The sequence below is a fragment of the Barbus barbus genome, assembly GCF_936440315.1.
Source record: "Barbus barbus genome assembly, chromosome: 18".
Classification (NCBI taxonomy): Eukaryota; Metazoa; Chordata; class Actinopteri; order Cypriniformes; family Cyprinidae; genus Barbus; species Barbus barbus.
Window position 1 is genome coordinate 5671364 of NC_136746.1, and position 16203 is coordinate 5687566.

General features: G+C 36.9%; 1 protein-coding gene across 2 annotated transcripts in view; it reads left to right on the forward strand.

Annotated features, from left to right (window-relative positions):
* The window catches only part of LOC306884758 (cAMP and cAMP-inhibited cGMP 3',5'-cyclic phosphodiesterase 10A-like), a 95217-nt gene that overhangs the window by 33093 nt on the left and 45921 nt on the right, over nt 1–16203 (forward strand). For both annotated transcript variants that reach the window (XM_079440943.1, XM_079440942.1), the window contains exon 2: nt 2502–2633. In XM_079440943.1, the coding sequence (XP_079297069.1) occupies nt 2502–2633 (132 nt within the window). The remainder of the gene's footprint in view (nt 1–2501; nt 2634–16203) is intronic.

Below are 16203 nucleotides of genomic sequence, written 5' to 3' on the forward strand. Positions count from 1 at the left end.
GAGCTCTTGTGGGTTAGTTTGGGTCTCAATATCTTCCTGCTAACGTACGTGTGTGTGTTTGTATAATGTGGAACACTTGCCTCTCAGCTGTGTTTCCCCCAAGTTCGCACATTAAGTCAAGCTACACATATGCTTAAAGTGTTTGGTTTTAGTTGAGTCCATCGTGGCATTTTACAAAAAACAAAAAAAACCAAAAACATAAATGCATAGAAAAGGGGTATTTAATTAAAGTTCCTGGAGGTTCAGTTTCTAAATCTCCATTGACGCAAAGTCAATCATACATTGCACTGTTTCTGTGATGTGAAAACTTCACATTTAATTTATCAGAATTATGTTTAAGCTGGCAGCTGTAATTCTTTTTAAATGTAGTAAATAGTAAATCTTAGCTCTTAAAAACCAGCATCATTTCTGTGTAAATACATTTTCTACAAGACACCATCCATTAATTTGTGATCTCTGATGTAGACTGTAGAAGTGGGTGTATGAAGGCTTGAAATAAATTTAAGAGTACAATATGTACGAAATATAGATTTTCCTGGAGGTTTTAGCCTTTTTGTTTTTGTCTGGAGCTTATGAATAATTGCAATTTATATTTAGCAGAAAGTTAAACATTTAAATATTAATTATGGAAGGGGTGCAAGGGCTGCAAGGGTTAAGCATGGTACAAACAGGCCCTAAAAAATAAAAGGGGTTCTACTAGAACTACCCACAAAAGCATGGGTTGTTTTGTTGTTCGCTAAAAGACATGTACTTGGTTTCAGCAATAGCCTAGTAAATGGATGTTTGCCCCAACAACAAAGACAAACAACAGCACTGTGTGAGCTCTCAAACACTTAATTGTCTATTAAGCACAGTCAGCTTATCCATCTTCTTCCTGTGTCTCTGTTACATGGTGAACAAGACGTGAGGCGTGCGGATCCATGTGCAAACTTTTAATTATAAACACAGTCAGTACACAGGCAGGGTCAAACACCGGCAAACAGAAATGGCACGGGCAAGACACAAGAGAGATCCTAGAGCAAGCGTGGGTCGGCGATCGGCGAACAATATCCAACAGAGCAAGGCAGAGAGATAATCCAGGTACACGAGCAGTAGTCCAAGAGAGGTACAAACAGAGTCCGAAGGGCAAGGCAAAGGGTTAATCCAGGAAACACGGGCAGAAAACAGGAAACGAGACTATAAACAAAACAAACTAAACTTAGACTTACAAAACACAGAATGGCTCGGTAAGGCAGCTAACACTTGGAGAGTGTTAAACGCAGAACCAGACTCAGAGCTAGACATAAACACAGACGGGTTAACAGAATACGCAGGACAATACTCAGCAGAGAGGAAGAGGAAGTCCATGGTTTAAGTAGGGTGTGTGATTGTGTGATAGTTCTCAGGTGTGAGCGTGATTAGTGCAATCAGCTGTATATGTGTCGTCAGTGCAATGGATGATGGGAATTGTAGTTCGTGGGTGAAGTGCAACAGTGGTGTGGTGCAAGAGTCAATGTGATGGAGGAGTGACCTCTGGTGGTGAGTAAACAGAAGTCCACAGACCAGATTCGTGGCCTTCTTGCTTGCTGGAGACGACTCCATTACTATAAACACACTGAGCTGCATAATAAGAGTGGTCCCAGCACAGAGCCTTGCAGCACCCCAGTACGTAAGTGGTGATTAAAAATTGTGATGTAGGCAGGTACTTTTTTTTTTTTTTGCCCATTCATTCATTCATTCATTCATTCATTCATTCATTCATTCATTCATTCACTTCTTCATACTAGCTCCTGCAAATTGGTTTTGTTCATGATTAGAATGACATGACAATTTTACTTAAATGCCATCATTCTCTCAAAAATGCAGATGTCATAGACTTTCATGCCATTCCCCATATTATCACATTTTGTCTGTTATGCACTAACTAAAGGAGATAGTAAGGTAAACTGCAAAAAACAGTAAGAAAGTAGTATAAACGTTTACCTATATATTTAGCTGCCAGGTCGTATTTGTAAATAAGAAAATAATTCTTAATTTAATTGACTGGCTAAATTAAATGTGACCAACAGCTTGAAATCTTCTTCTCATATGATCGCTTTGTTATGAACAGATCAAAAGACAAAAAAAAGTGTAATAGATAAAAACGTCATGCAGCCGCTCCAACAGGAGTCAGTATACAGTACTTTCCATGTCTGTTTCCATTGAAGTGATATTTTGCAAACTTGTTCCCTGTGCCATTTGTAGTGTTCTTCTGGCAGACTATATACACTTGCTGTGAATTAGAATCTCACTTAAGTTACACTGTTTGTTTACAATGAAAAATACATGCAGTTATCAAGCCTGGCTTTTTTTTGTATTTTTTTTTTTTTGAGTTATTATTTCATCCCACATTTAATGGCAGCTTTGTATAACCTAGGTAATGGAACAAACCCATACATGTATTTTGCCAGTATAGGTATGTTCTCTTTAGAAATGTGAATGAATGTGAGGGGAAGAAACTAATCTTGATCACTCTGTTGCAGGTCTGACAGATGAGAAAGTGAAGGCTTATCTCTCCCTCCACCCGCAGATGCTGGATGAGTTTGTGCTGGAGAGCGTGAGTGCGGAGACCGTAGACAGATGGCTGAAACGGAAAAACAGCAGCCAGCACGCAGGTACGAACTCATGGCCGTGTGCTCCAATATTCTTTAATAAGAGCCCTATACTCTAAAAATAGTGCTGTGTTTACTTGCTTTGACGATGTCTTCAATTTTGGGGATGGACATATTATGGACATATTATGAATGTGTTTTGTTTCTATGCTTATTTGCTGCTTAACGTACTGTTTGCTAAGTATATAACCATATATCAGTGGTTCTCAGCTGATGGGTCCCTGGTTTGGTCCTAAAAAAAAATCTAGATAATATACAATACAGCTAGAGATAAAATACAGCTAGCCATATAATTGTTATAATTAATTGACTTGCAATAATATGCTTTAAATTGGTTATTCAGAGGAGTGAAAACCACTTCTTATATCTTTTTTTTTTGATGTTGTTTATTCACTCAAACTATGGTATTGTGGCACAAATTCTGTCCCTTGGTAATATGGCTAGTACTATTATAATATCTGTCCCCGTGTTTGATCTATGTACTAGGCTGGGGCTCAGCAATTTATGGCCATTTCAGTGCATTTTAAAATTCAATTTAAAGAGCAAATTATTTTTTGTCCTACTTTTATAAAGTACATTTTTGCGGTTTTGTGTCAACACTTGTTTTATTTTAGTTCTAAAACAACTAAACTAAAACTGAAATGAAAATAAATATGAACTATATAGACATTTTAAAAACAAAAGCTAAAAATTACAGAACACAAAAATACTACTGTTCTATTCTATTATATTCTACAATATACTGTGCTATAAATATTATAACTTAAAGATGAATTGAGAAAACATGCAAATAAAAACTAATTTAAAATATAAAATATACTAGTATATCAGTGATACTAAAATGACACTGATCCTAAAGGAACTGAGAACATATTAGTGGTTGAGACCATTATATTAAAATGAATGTATAATTAAAATTTTATTAAACTTTTACTCTTTGTAGTAACATACACATACTGCATATTTCTATTTGGATAGATATTGGTTGTACATTTCAGAAATGTAATACATGCTCACTACATTAAGGCAAAACATGTATAAATTAAAATCAATTTTAGTATCTTAATCTAATAGCCATATACTGTATCTTTTCCATATGGACAGGAATCTATATGACACAATAAAGTTCTGTTTTGATTTACATTATTGGTTGGTGTAACATTAGTCATTGCATCAACCAAACTGCATCAATACACTTGGCGTGCACACTTCTCCTGTGCATGTGTCTGTGTGTATGTAACCTGAGCAGCAAAGATTGCAGAAGGCTAAAGGGTTAGTGCACTGGTGAAAGTATGGGAGAGGGGCCTGCTGGGTCCTTACGGGTCATTAGGGCTGTTTAAGCGGGACTGGCTTCTCTGTGCACAGCATGCTTCATGCCGTGGCCCGCTTCACTCGACCCATCACATCCATCAAGGGCCCACAGGGTTGGCGGGCGGCCCAGCTCAGCTACTGACGTCAGAGCCAACCTCCAGGGGCATGCAGTCAGTCGGGAGGGGGACTGGAGGAGGGTGAATGTGTCGCATTTTGGGAATGTTTTCTGCATGAGTGCAGCAGAGCTCTCTCACAGGCTGCCGGCTGATGGTTAACCTCGGCTGGGCAGCAGGATTTTTCTCAGGCACCGTTTCAACATCGGTCTCTCTACAAACCATGTGTGCCAGATTCTGTCTTGGCCTGTGATGCATATCAAGCAGTGCTTTGAATTAGCATGCATGTTAGCTTTCAAATTCTTTGTGCACGTCAATGCTCAAAGGTGTTTTCTTCTTCTTTTTTTTTCTCTCACTGACCATCGATTATGGTTCAGAATGTGAGCAATCAACCAAGACACGTTGCATTTCATATGATGTTTCATATATGTTCATCCTGTTAATGCTGATTATCTTATGATGGACATTTTTTAAAGATTTTGTTTTTTTAATTTAGTTTATTTGTATAACACTTTGTTTCAAAGCAGCTTTCAGAAAACAGAAAAATCATGCTGTACAACCCAGTGGTAGAAAAACACCCTGAATTTTGACAACAAATGTACGATTTACCAAATTTTTTAAAAATCAATTGTCTAAAAAAAATCTGTTTTATAGTCAAGTTCCAAGTATAGTTTTTATATATTTAAAAAAAAAATTCTAGAATTTTGTGGAATAAATTAAGGGGGCATTTACACAACACTTTTTGAAAACAGTTCTAAAAATGTTTTGGGTACTTTTGGTGTTCTGTAAACATAGCCTGAATATATATAAAAAAGCTCTCAATGGAACCATCAGTGCTACACTCTTGTTATTAACAGAGAGCATTTTCATATTAGGTTTTGAGGATGTAGATTCTGTGTGGGCCTGGTCATTAGTAGACAATAAACTCTCTGAACAGCTTCCACAATAACAATGAACTTCAGGCCCTCCCTGTGAGAGCTGAAAACCTCTGCAGTCTTCTGTCATGTACTTGACTGTGTATGCACAGTGCTCACTTACCACATCATACTAAGGAATAATGAGGTTTCGAGCTTAATTCTCTTTGGTTGTTACAGAACTTATGCATCTGAGCCATCAGAACATCTTTGTGTTTGAAATTTGTATATTTATGGGGCATCAGTGTTGAAGAGTAATTAGATGGTGAAGTGCATGTACTTATTGTAGAGTTGAGAAAAGTTATTATGAGTATTGTAATGTTTCGAGCGGATGTCATAAATGTCAGTAGCATTTGGAAGATTTTAAAATTAGCGGTTCATTCATAAATCCATAAGATCATACCATCATGCTGTGGAAAACTAAAAGGCAAAAGGGGCGGAGCTACATAAGGTTTGTATGAGTCTGTGAGCAGCTACAGTCCTTTAAGTGAAGTGACATACTGCCAAGTATGGTGACCCATACTCGGAATTCGTGCTCTGCATTTAACCCATCCAACGTGCACACACACAGCAGTGAACACACACACACACACACCGTGAACACACACCCGGAGCAGTGGGCAGCCATTTATGCTGCAGCGCCCGGGGAGCAGTTGGGGGTTCGGTGCCTTGCTCAAGGGCACCTCAGTCGTGGTATTGAGGGTGGAGAGAGCGCTGGATATTCACTCCCCCCACCTACAATCCCTGCCGGCCGGGGACTCGAACCTGCAACCTTTGGATTACGAGTCCGACTCTCTAACCATTAGGCCTCGACTTAAACAGCCAAGTGCATTTCTAGTAGTAGTTATAATGCAGTATCTGAGAATGTTGGTCAGGATTATGCTGAGATTTTTATTTTTTTTTTAAATTCTAATAATTAAAAATAAAATGATAACATTCTAGGTTTAGTAAATTATTGACTAGAGGCCTCTTCTGTAGTGACATTTTGGCACAACAACTTTTAAATCCTAATAATTCTCCCTGTTTTCCAAAGAATGACAAAAACCATCATTCTTTGGAAAACAGGGAGATTTTGAAGTTTGGTGTGGAAATTACTAGTGTTATGATTTCATGTACTTTTGCATAATATGAACATGTTGATTCATTGCAAAAGATAGTTAATGACAATGAATCATACTAAATTTGTTATACACGATTAAATTTGAGACACTAGTAAAACATCTTAAAACTCTAATTTCCATGAGTCCCTCTTGTTGTTTCAAACCTGTATGACTTTCTGTCTTCTGCAGAACTTAATCACAGATATTTTGAAGAATGCTGGTGACCAAACTGCATTGACTGTCCATACATGCATATATAAACTTTTTTTTTTTTTTGACATTTTTAAAAATATCTTCTCTGGTGTTCTACATAGTATGTAAAACAACGAGAGTTGGAATGACAGTAAATGATGACAGATTTTTTTTTTTTTTAAATGACTGCATTCATGAGATTCAGAGAATAAGAGACAACCGGTGCAGGGCTCTAATTGAGAAAAACAAAAGCAAAGCTTTCCCAAGTAAAATCTGAACATCTTTTCTTCGATAGGTCACAAGTGTACTTGTGAGATCACTGATAAGTTTAATAATAGGTTGTCCTAATCTGGTGTGCGCCACACTGTTGAGCTGTGGACATCATATGATTCCTCTGTTGTAGTGAATGTGAGCGCCTCATTACAGGCCTAACAGCAGGGCCAGTGGCTTCAGTCCATGTGATGCTCTTCGTATCTTTCTGTTCCAACTTTTGCAAATACCGTGACCTGTAATATCTCAGGCCCTTTTGCAATCAATAAAGATTCTAGAGTCAAAGTACCATCAGTCTTTGTGTGTGTGTGTGTGTGTGTGTGTGTGTGTTTGAGCATTGTCTCACCCATCATATATACTGTATATGTATTAATATACATATGCATGTGTATATTCTCTGTCTCTTATCCTGAATGTGTTAGTCTTAGCTTCTGAAGTACCTCAGAATTAACAATAAAGTTTGCAACATAAACAGTTCTGACAATGTGACACTGAATGATTTGTTAGATCAATAGGCTAAAGGACAAGACCTTCTGGTGACATCTAGCTATTTTCTAATTCTGTCTCCTTCAACGGTTTTCAAGGATGGATCTTTGTTGCTGTTAACGGAGAATGATTAGACTTACAATTCAGAGGTCAACATCTGTTCAATAAGACACTGTTAAGTAGATCCTATTTTATTTTTATTCTTTGGTTTGAAATTTAGATGAAAAGTGCTTGTTGTTGAAGGTGCATCTTTTTTTTGTGAGACAGGATCGGTTGTGTTTTATGTCTTGTGACGTTTTTACCCTGGAAGCACACATTCCCAACACTTTATCTCTTTGTTAACTTTCAAATGATTCAAGCTAGTGTTATAATAGCTGTTTTAAACAAATTATCTATAGATATTTTGTGTATTTTAGGTGTATTTATTCTCTAGGACATTCTGGTCTGCAGATATGAATTGGGTTCCTTTTTTTAAAAAAAGTAACAATGTACATGTACATACATGTCTGTAGCAGGATGAGTGCATACCAAAGTTTAAAGAAGTATTTCTGTCATTCCTTTACCTCATGTTCCTCATACTTAAACCTCACGTTGTTTTTAATAAATCTAATAATAACAATGTAATGATAAATATGTTGATCCAGTTCATATGCAGTGCTGCTTGAATGTTTGTGAAAGAAAACTGTTCAAAAAGAAAACTGCTTGCTAAAGATCATGTGGACAAGCCAGAGGACTACTGGAGAAAGGTTTAATAGATGGATGAAACCAAAATAGAACTTATTGGTTTAAATGAGAAGCTATTATGTTTAGAGAAAAGAACACACTGCATTCCTGCTTAAGAATCTTATCCCATCTGTGAAACATGGTGGTAGTATCATGGCTTGGGCCTGTTTTGCTGCATCTTGGCCATGACAGCCTGCCGTCATTGATGGAACAATGAATTCTGTATTATACCAGCAGACTCTAAAGGAAAACATCAGGACATCTGTTTAAGAACAGAGTCTCAAGAGAACGTGGGTCATGCAACAAGACAACAACCCCAAGCACACAAGTCATTCTACCAAAGAATGGTTAAAGAAGAACAAAGTTATTTTTTTGGAATGGCTGAGTCAAAGTCCAGACATTAATCCAATTAAAATGTTGTGGAAGGACCTATGCAAGCAGTTCATAGGAGGAAACCCACCAACATCACAGAGTTAAGTGGTTCTGTACTAAGGAATGGGCTGGACATCTGATGATGTTTTGGGTCATATTTATGCAGTAATATAGAAAATTCTAAAGGGTTCACTAACTGTCAAGCAGCACTGTATACCAGCGTGAAAGATTTGCTCATAAATTGTACTGATACAGTCTCAGCAGGACTGTTATCACTATATAACGACTTAAATTTCAGTCTGTTCATCATAAAAAGCTTTCAGAAGACTTGGAATGCGGGTGCAGGTCAAGTCACATTTATTTATATAATGCTTCATACAATCCAGATTGTTTCAAAACAGCTTTGCATTAGTAAACTGAAAATAAACAGTGTTAGTTTTATCAAATTAATCAGTTATGGAATAAACTCAATTTCAGATGTAAAGCAGCTCTAAAAAGACAAGAGTGTCATTATTCAGCTCAATTTAACTCAATGTTCTTTCGATTCAGTTCAATAACTGTTTTGTCGCAAAGTTCATCAATTATGAAATAAGTTCAATTCAGCCATGAGCAGCTCTGCATTGAGTGTCATTATTCAGCTCAAGCCTGTCGGTGGTGATTCAGTTCACTTCAATGGTGTTGCAAAGTGAGTGTCACTCTCCAGCTTAATTCAGTTCAAATTGTTTTTCTCATTAAATAGTATCAATGTAGTTAAAGCGATAATATTACTGAATATCATTTGTTTTTAAATCAGTAAGTCATGTATACTTCACAAAGGAGACAAAGCACCATAAAGATATCCTAAAGGAAGCCTTAAAGCTCTGTTCCCCATTCACTGTTGGAAAAGAGTGACCAGTAAAGAATTAACATGGGATTGGAATGACATGTGGGTGAATAAAGGATGACAGAATTCTAATTTTGGGGTCAACTAATCCTTTAATACTTGCGTGTAGTGGTTTGTTCAAATCCCTAACTCTAAATATTAGTGAGCACTACTAATGATGCATCACTGTGTGTGTGATAGTGTGTGTGCAGTATGTGATTATGTGTCTGTGCTTTGGTTGAGACTAACAAGGACCCCCAAGGCCCCAGTGACGTCAGCTCCCTCCACCTCATTCCTGCCTAGCGTTCCCCTGGCCCTGTTTTCTTCTCACACACATGCGATCTTCGAGTAATTGATAATCCCAAACCTTTCGCTGCTCTGCCTCCAGAGAAATCCTACATCTGGACAGATCCTGTGCCTCGCTGTCTCTCACACTCACACACACACACACACACACACACACACACGTGCACAGTGTTATCCATGACCTACTCATTCAGTCTGTCTTTAGCCTAGTGGCCCTGATGACCCAAGCCACACAGGAGAGCCGCAGATGACGTGCGGCTAGAAATCCTGAAATGTGCCGCAATTCAATAACAGAAGAGGAGGCTGCTTGAATGTATAGTTTGTGTCCAGCTCGGCGCCAGACAGAGAACGTCTGGACACACTTCAAAGAATTTCTATGAATTCATTAATACATTCACTTAATTTATCAAATTAGTTATGGTATAATAGAATTTGGCATTTTGTAATTTTATTAGATCAGTGAGATACATTGCCCAGCACTCCATTATTAAACCAGTAATCCATTATTCAACATGAAACGGCATTACATTACTTCTTTAATACCAAATATTGACAAATTTGTGTGTGAAACGTAGACAGGATTTTATCCATCGGAAATTGATTGTATGATGAAAGTGGTCAAAGGGTAGGTTGAAAAATAACAGAACTTAAATGATATAATTTCAAAGATTGTTACTTTTTGTTGAGAAAATAAATAATAATAAATAGGACTACGAATGAAAATTAGCCAATTTGTCTGAATCTGGCACATTTTACGTGTTGTTATCTAATATTAATGTGTATCGTCCCTGATCAAATTAATAAATAAACTAAATAAACCAGCCCGATCTCACGGCAATTCATACATATTTTACGAGGTGGCTGATTTGTACGAATTCGTATGACCTCACTCGTACAAATTCATACGATTTTTGCTAAATCATACGTATTTTACGTGTTGCCAATTCGTATGAATTTGTACGCATGACCTACACCTAACTCCGCCCCTAAACCTACCCGTCACCAGTGTTGGGAAGGTTACTTTGGAAATGTAATAGTTTACAGATTACAAGTTACTCTACTTAAAATGTAATAAGTAGTGTAACTTTTCAATTACTTTATTAATGTAACTGATTACATTTGATTACTTTTTGATTACTTTTCTAAATTTCTAATGTTTTCAATTGTTAATAATTTTCAAACATGTAAAGCAGGAAAGGTTAACCTTACAGTCGTACTCAACACTGATTACTGTCAGACTTTCAAAAAAAAAACTTCACTTGAATTAAGATGATAATATTTTAATTTTAAAGGAGACATTGAATGCAAAATATCTTAGTAGTGTGCAGTCACAACCACGCTATACAAATTGACTCCTTTTTTTTTTTTTTTTTGAATCACCCAAAAACCTAAACAGTCTCAATTATCAAGCCATTTTGATTTTGGAGTGAATAACCTGTGCTCTCTCCACCCTCAATACCACGACTGGGGTGAGACCCTTGAGCAAGGCACCAAACCCCGCACCTGCTCCCCGGGCGCAGCAGCAATATGGCTGCCTACTGCTCCGGGTGTGTGTTCACGGTGTGTGCGTGCTTGCGTGTGTGTGTGGAGCAGAGGTGGGTAGTAACGAGTTACATTTACTTCGTTACATTTACTTGAGTAAATTTTTTGGGTAACTAATACTTTTAGAGTATATTTAAAAATGGGTACTTTTACTCTTACTCAAGTACATTTTTAGTGAAAAAACGGTACTTTTACTTAGTTACTGTGGGCGACACTCCTCTCGTTACTTTATCTTATTGCAATACGTAATAATAAAGTAAAAAATGCTTCAGTTTATTCCAAACGCGCCGTCTACTTTTCTCTGGGCAATGAACGATGCCCATTCGCGAATGATTCATTATTTTGAGTCAATTCTGTTCGAAGGCACGAACAAACCTGTTGGCAAACCAGTGAATCGGTTCGTGAATCAATTTGAATGATTCGTTCAGTGTCGTCTGAAGCGGTTCTCTCTCAGATAACAGAAAGTTTAAGAACATCAAGAGCGATGAAGACGTGGCTTTGGATCTACAGTCAGGTGAAAGCAAATCTGAAAAGGCTATGGTTTGCTAGAGCTATATGAAGATCTTTATTAGATGAACAGTGCTGTCGGTTCCACAGGTATAGATTCGATTGCACTGACTACACGATACCACTATGATATTACCAGTTAGTTATAAATGTACCTTATACATTAAATACAATCCAGAATTTATTCATTAAATAAGCTGTCACAGAGTATGAAATGAACACCCGCCAAACCCGCGTTAGTTCCAGTAGGAATGCCTTTGCTTAGACACAATTAATGTTGATATTTTCACAATATTTACACTTGCAGAAATAAAAGCCACATTTGTTTACATTTTGCGGAACAGACGGAAGAAGATCCGTTATATGCATTTATTTCGTTATGTTCAGATGTTCTGTAGCGGTCTTCTGCAGGAGATTTCTCTCTTCTCCATGTCAGAGGTTATATACATACAAAATACATAATTAATAATTAATATACTTAATATACTTTAAAATATAATTTAATTCAGTGATGCAAATCTGAATCTTTATCAGCTGTTACTCCAGTTTTCAGAGTCATATGATCCTTCAGCAATCATTCTAATATATCGATTTATTATCAGTGTTGTTGAAAAAAACAGCATATGCTAGTTAGGTATGTTTTGAAGCTGGGATGCTGGTTTATGCTGGTCATGTGCTGGTCTTAAACTGGTCGGACCATTAAACCAGCTCAAACCAGCATCCCATGCTTCAAAACATACCTATACCAGAATATGCTGGTTTTTTCAACAAGGATTTGCAGTTTTTTTTGGAACATGTGACATTTTGTTAAGGATTTTTTTTATGAATAGAAGGTTAAAAGAACAGCATTGATAATAAATCAACATATTGGAATGATTTCTGAAGGATTATATGACACTGAAGACTGGCGTAAAGGCTAATAAAAATTAAGATTTGCATCACTGAAATAAATTACATTAAAAAATATCTTTTGAATGGCAATGTGTATGTATATATATATATATATATATATATATATATATATATATATATATATATGTATATGTGTGTGTGTGTGTGTGTGTGTGTGTGTGTGTGTAAATTGTATCTAAATATCTATCTAAATAAAAATAGACTATATTCAGTATATGATCCAAAGTAACTAGTAACTAACTACTTGAGTAGTTTTTTTATCTGATACTTTTTTACTCTTACTCAAGTAACTATTCAGACTATTACTTTTACTTTTACTTGAGTAAATATTTCTACAAGTACTTTTACTTTTACTTGAGTACAGTTTTTGGCTACTCTACCCACCTCTGGTGTGGAGTGAGGTCGTATAAATTTGTATGAATTAGCCACCTCGTAAAATATGTACGAACTGGTTGTGAGATAGCGTTGAATAAACATATGGTTGACTTCTTTGCATGATTTCTATGCCAAAATTGCTTTTGTAAATCGTTTCAAAATGGGTTTCCCAAAAATCTCCACATTGACCATTAATCAAGAGCAGTGGCTATTTATTTGGCTTTTAGTTTTTTGCTTTGTGTTTTGCTTTGTTGTGTTGTGTGTGTGTGTGTGTGTACTTTGCTCTAGTAGTGTTGTTTTTTGTTTTGTTTTATTAATTTTTTTTGTTCCTTTTTTAATCTGTCATTTCTGTAACGGTGTGCCCAGTGTCTAGGTGGTGTAGTTTAGCGGCTATATGCAGCAGCATAAATGGGATAAATGGGAATTCTGACAGCTTTATTCGGGTGTTCAGTCATCTTTGGCTCAGAAAGATGTTCTGAAAGAGCCATAAAGTCAAAGTAGGAAAATCAGTCTGTAAATGGCTTACATAGCTGTGTCTGCACATTAAGCTAGGATAAAGTAAAATTATTTTTTGAAAGGAAAGCTCTGTGTTCAATACAAGTTAAGCTGTACTGACAGCATCTGTGGCATGCTGCAGCCACTGAGAATAATTTATATGAAATTGTTGATAATGCTTTACCTAATTGTAGGTGCATTATTGTAACCATTTTGATCAAGCTGCTGATATCTGCTTTACTTTTCATGCTGAATTGAGAGTTTTCATTTCAGTTTACACAAAGGATCTGGAGCTGATATTTGCCCACAGAGAGCTGGACAGAAACACATCTGCAAGTGCCTGCATTGATTACCAAACATTTCCATCTGGGAATACCAGAAACGGAAGGAGTATGACGTGAGCATAGGTAGCCTCTGGCGCAAAGTGGAATATTGCTCTCCTTTAGCTGCCCAGCAGAACCTGGGCAGAGAGACACTTCTAGGCTCTGTTCTAAAACCTATACATTTTAGGAAGCACTTTATTTCGATAGTCCACTTTAGACATTCTACTGACTAAGCAACTTTGGATTACGTGTCAACTGGCAGTCATTAGAGTATTATTAGACTGTCTGCCTATTATCTGATAACAATTCATTTTGATCCCCCAGCAGACATTTTACTGACTATAAGTAACTTTGCAAGTACATGTCGACTTCTTCAGTCTACTAATACTCTAATGAGAGTTAGTTGACATACAGTATAATTACAGATTAATGAGTTGACATGTAGTTGCAAAGTTACTTAAGTAACTTAAGTGTTAACTGTTATTAATTATTAAAAGTAATACTGATGTCAATTTAAAACGTTGGGGCTATTTTCACCTATATTTGTCTGTACAGTGGAAAACATAACAAATGTCCTAATTAACATTTTTAGTTGACTTTACTATGGACAACTATTTGTTGATTTTAATTGTAAAAATCTAGTAGTCTTTACGATTTGTGTACTGTATTTGTATGAGTACCAATTTGTCAAGATAGTTTCTGGTTCCCAGCATGCTTTGCTTTATACTCTAGGAATAAATGTTGGAATTATGTGTTAAGATTAATACAGATTTATTCGTGTTTAAAGGTCTTTTATGTTTGGTGTTAAAAGGGTTTCTGTTATGTCTGTATTTTTAAATACAAGATATTTATAATATATATATATATATATATATATATATATATATATATATATATATATATATATATATATATATATATATATATATATATATATATATATATATATATATTTGTAAGTTATATTTATTGGCTTTTATGCATTTATTGGATAGGACAGAGAGCAGATACAGGAATCAAGCTCAGGTCGTTGCGAGCACAGTTGCACCATATGTCGGCGCACAAACCACAAGGTTATCGGTGGCGACGAAATTTTACATTAGATAACCTTAGAATTAATTAGTTGTTGAAACCAAAAAGTGTTTTTTACTTTGCTTAGTTTTTTAAGGCAATCAGTTTGCATGCTTTTTTTTTAAAGTAAGGATAACTAATAACATTTTACAGTGTACAATTTAAAGGGGTCATCAGATGCCCATTTTCCACAAGTTGATATGATTCTTTAGTTAAAATTAGCTGGTTAAAATTTCTCAACGGTAGTGTAAAACAACACCCTTTTTACCTTGTAAAAACAGCTTTTTATCTTGTTCACAGTGACCCGTTTCAGTGCATGTCCCTTTAAATGCTAATGCTCACCCTGCCCCTCTCTTCCGTGGAGTGACAAGCAGTTGACAAGTGGAGTGACCAGGGGGGGACGCAGGAAAGAGGAGGAAAGACCTATGTGTGTCCTATGCCTTAAAACACTGGCAGCGGACAGCATGAAACCCACAAAATTAGCAGATACATTGAGACCATGCATCCGAATTATGTTCAAAAGCCACTTGAGTTATGCTTGATGAGGCGAGTGTCCTGAAATTAAAGACTATGCCAGTGTCAAATGATACCATATCAAGACGAAGTCATGATATTGCACATGACATTGAGGAACAGCTCATTGAGAAAATGAGAGGAAAGTGCTATGCGCTTCAAGTCGACGAGGCCACTGATAGTAACAAGGACAGTTTGTTAATAGCGTATGTGCGGTTTGTTGATTTCGAGTTACTGAATGAGGATCTACTATTTTGCAAATACATCCCAAAAAGAGCAACGGCTGATGCACTTTTTAAGATTATTGATTCGTAATTGACAGAGGCTGGGATTAAATGGGAGGACTGCTTGGGAATTTGCACTGATGGTGCACAGACCATGGTGGGGAAACAGGGAGGATTGCAGGCACTCACCAAGAGAGTCACACCGAAAGCACAGTGGACGCACTTCATTATTATTTGTCTGAAATTGTTATCGCGGTCAACTACATAAAAACAAGACCATTGAAATCGCAACATTTTTCCACGCTCTGTGAGGAAGCACGATGGCTCTCCCGTGCCAAAGTGCTGTCCAGAGTGTTTTAGCTCAGGGAGCAAATTCAAATTTTTCAGCATTTCAGGGGAAGAAGGCATGAACGAGCTTGTCAGCAAATTTGGTAATGGACAATTTCTAATGAAGCTGGCATATCTCAGTGACATTTTCTCCAAGTTTAATCAACTAAACCTCCAGCTGCAGGGCAAAGACAAATACCTACCACATCTGGCAGACCAAATCAGTTCATTCATCCGAAAACTGGACATGTGGGGCAGGAAACTCAAGCAAGTCTTTTGAGTCTTTTGAAAATCTAACAACTTTTTCGAAAACTAACAAGCTCACAGAAAGCACCCCATGTTTTGATGGGAATACATCTCTGCTCTGAGAGGTCATTTTCAGAAATACGTCCCTGACAACAGTGTGCAGTTCGACTGGGTGAGAGATCCATTCACTGCTCCAGCACCTGATGACCTGAGTTCCTCAGAAGAAGAGCTGTTCATTGAGATGACGTCTGACTCAAGCATGAGGCTAAAGTTCCCATCACAAACACTTTGTGAATTCTGGCTTGGTGTGGAGAGGGAGTTCCCACTGATAGGTCAGAAGGCTGTTGAAATTCTGCTCCCCTTTGCAACGTCCTACCTCTGCGAAACAG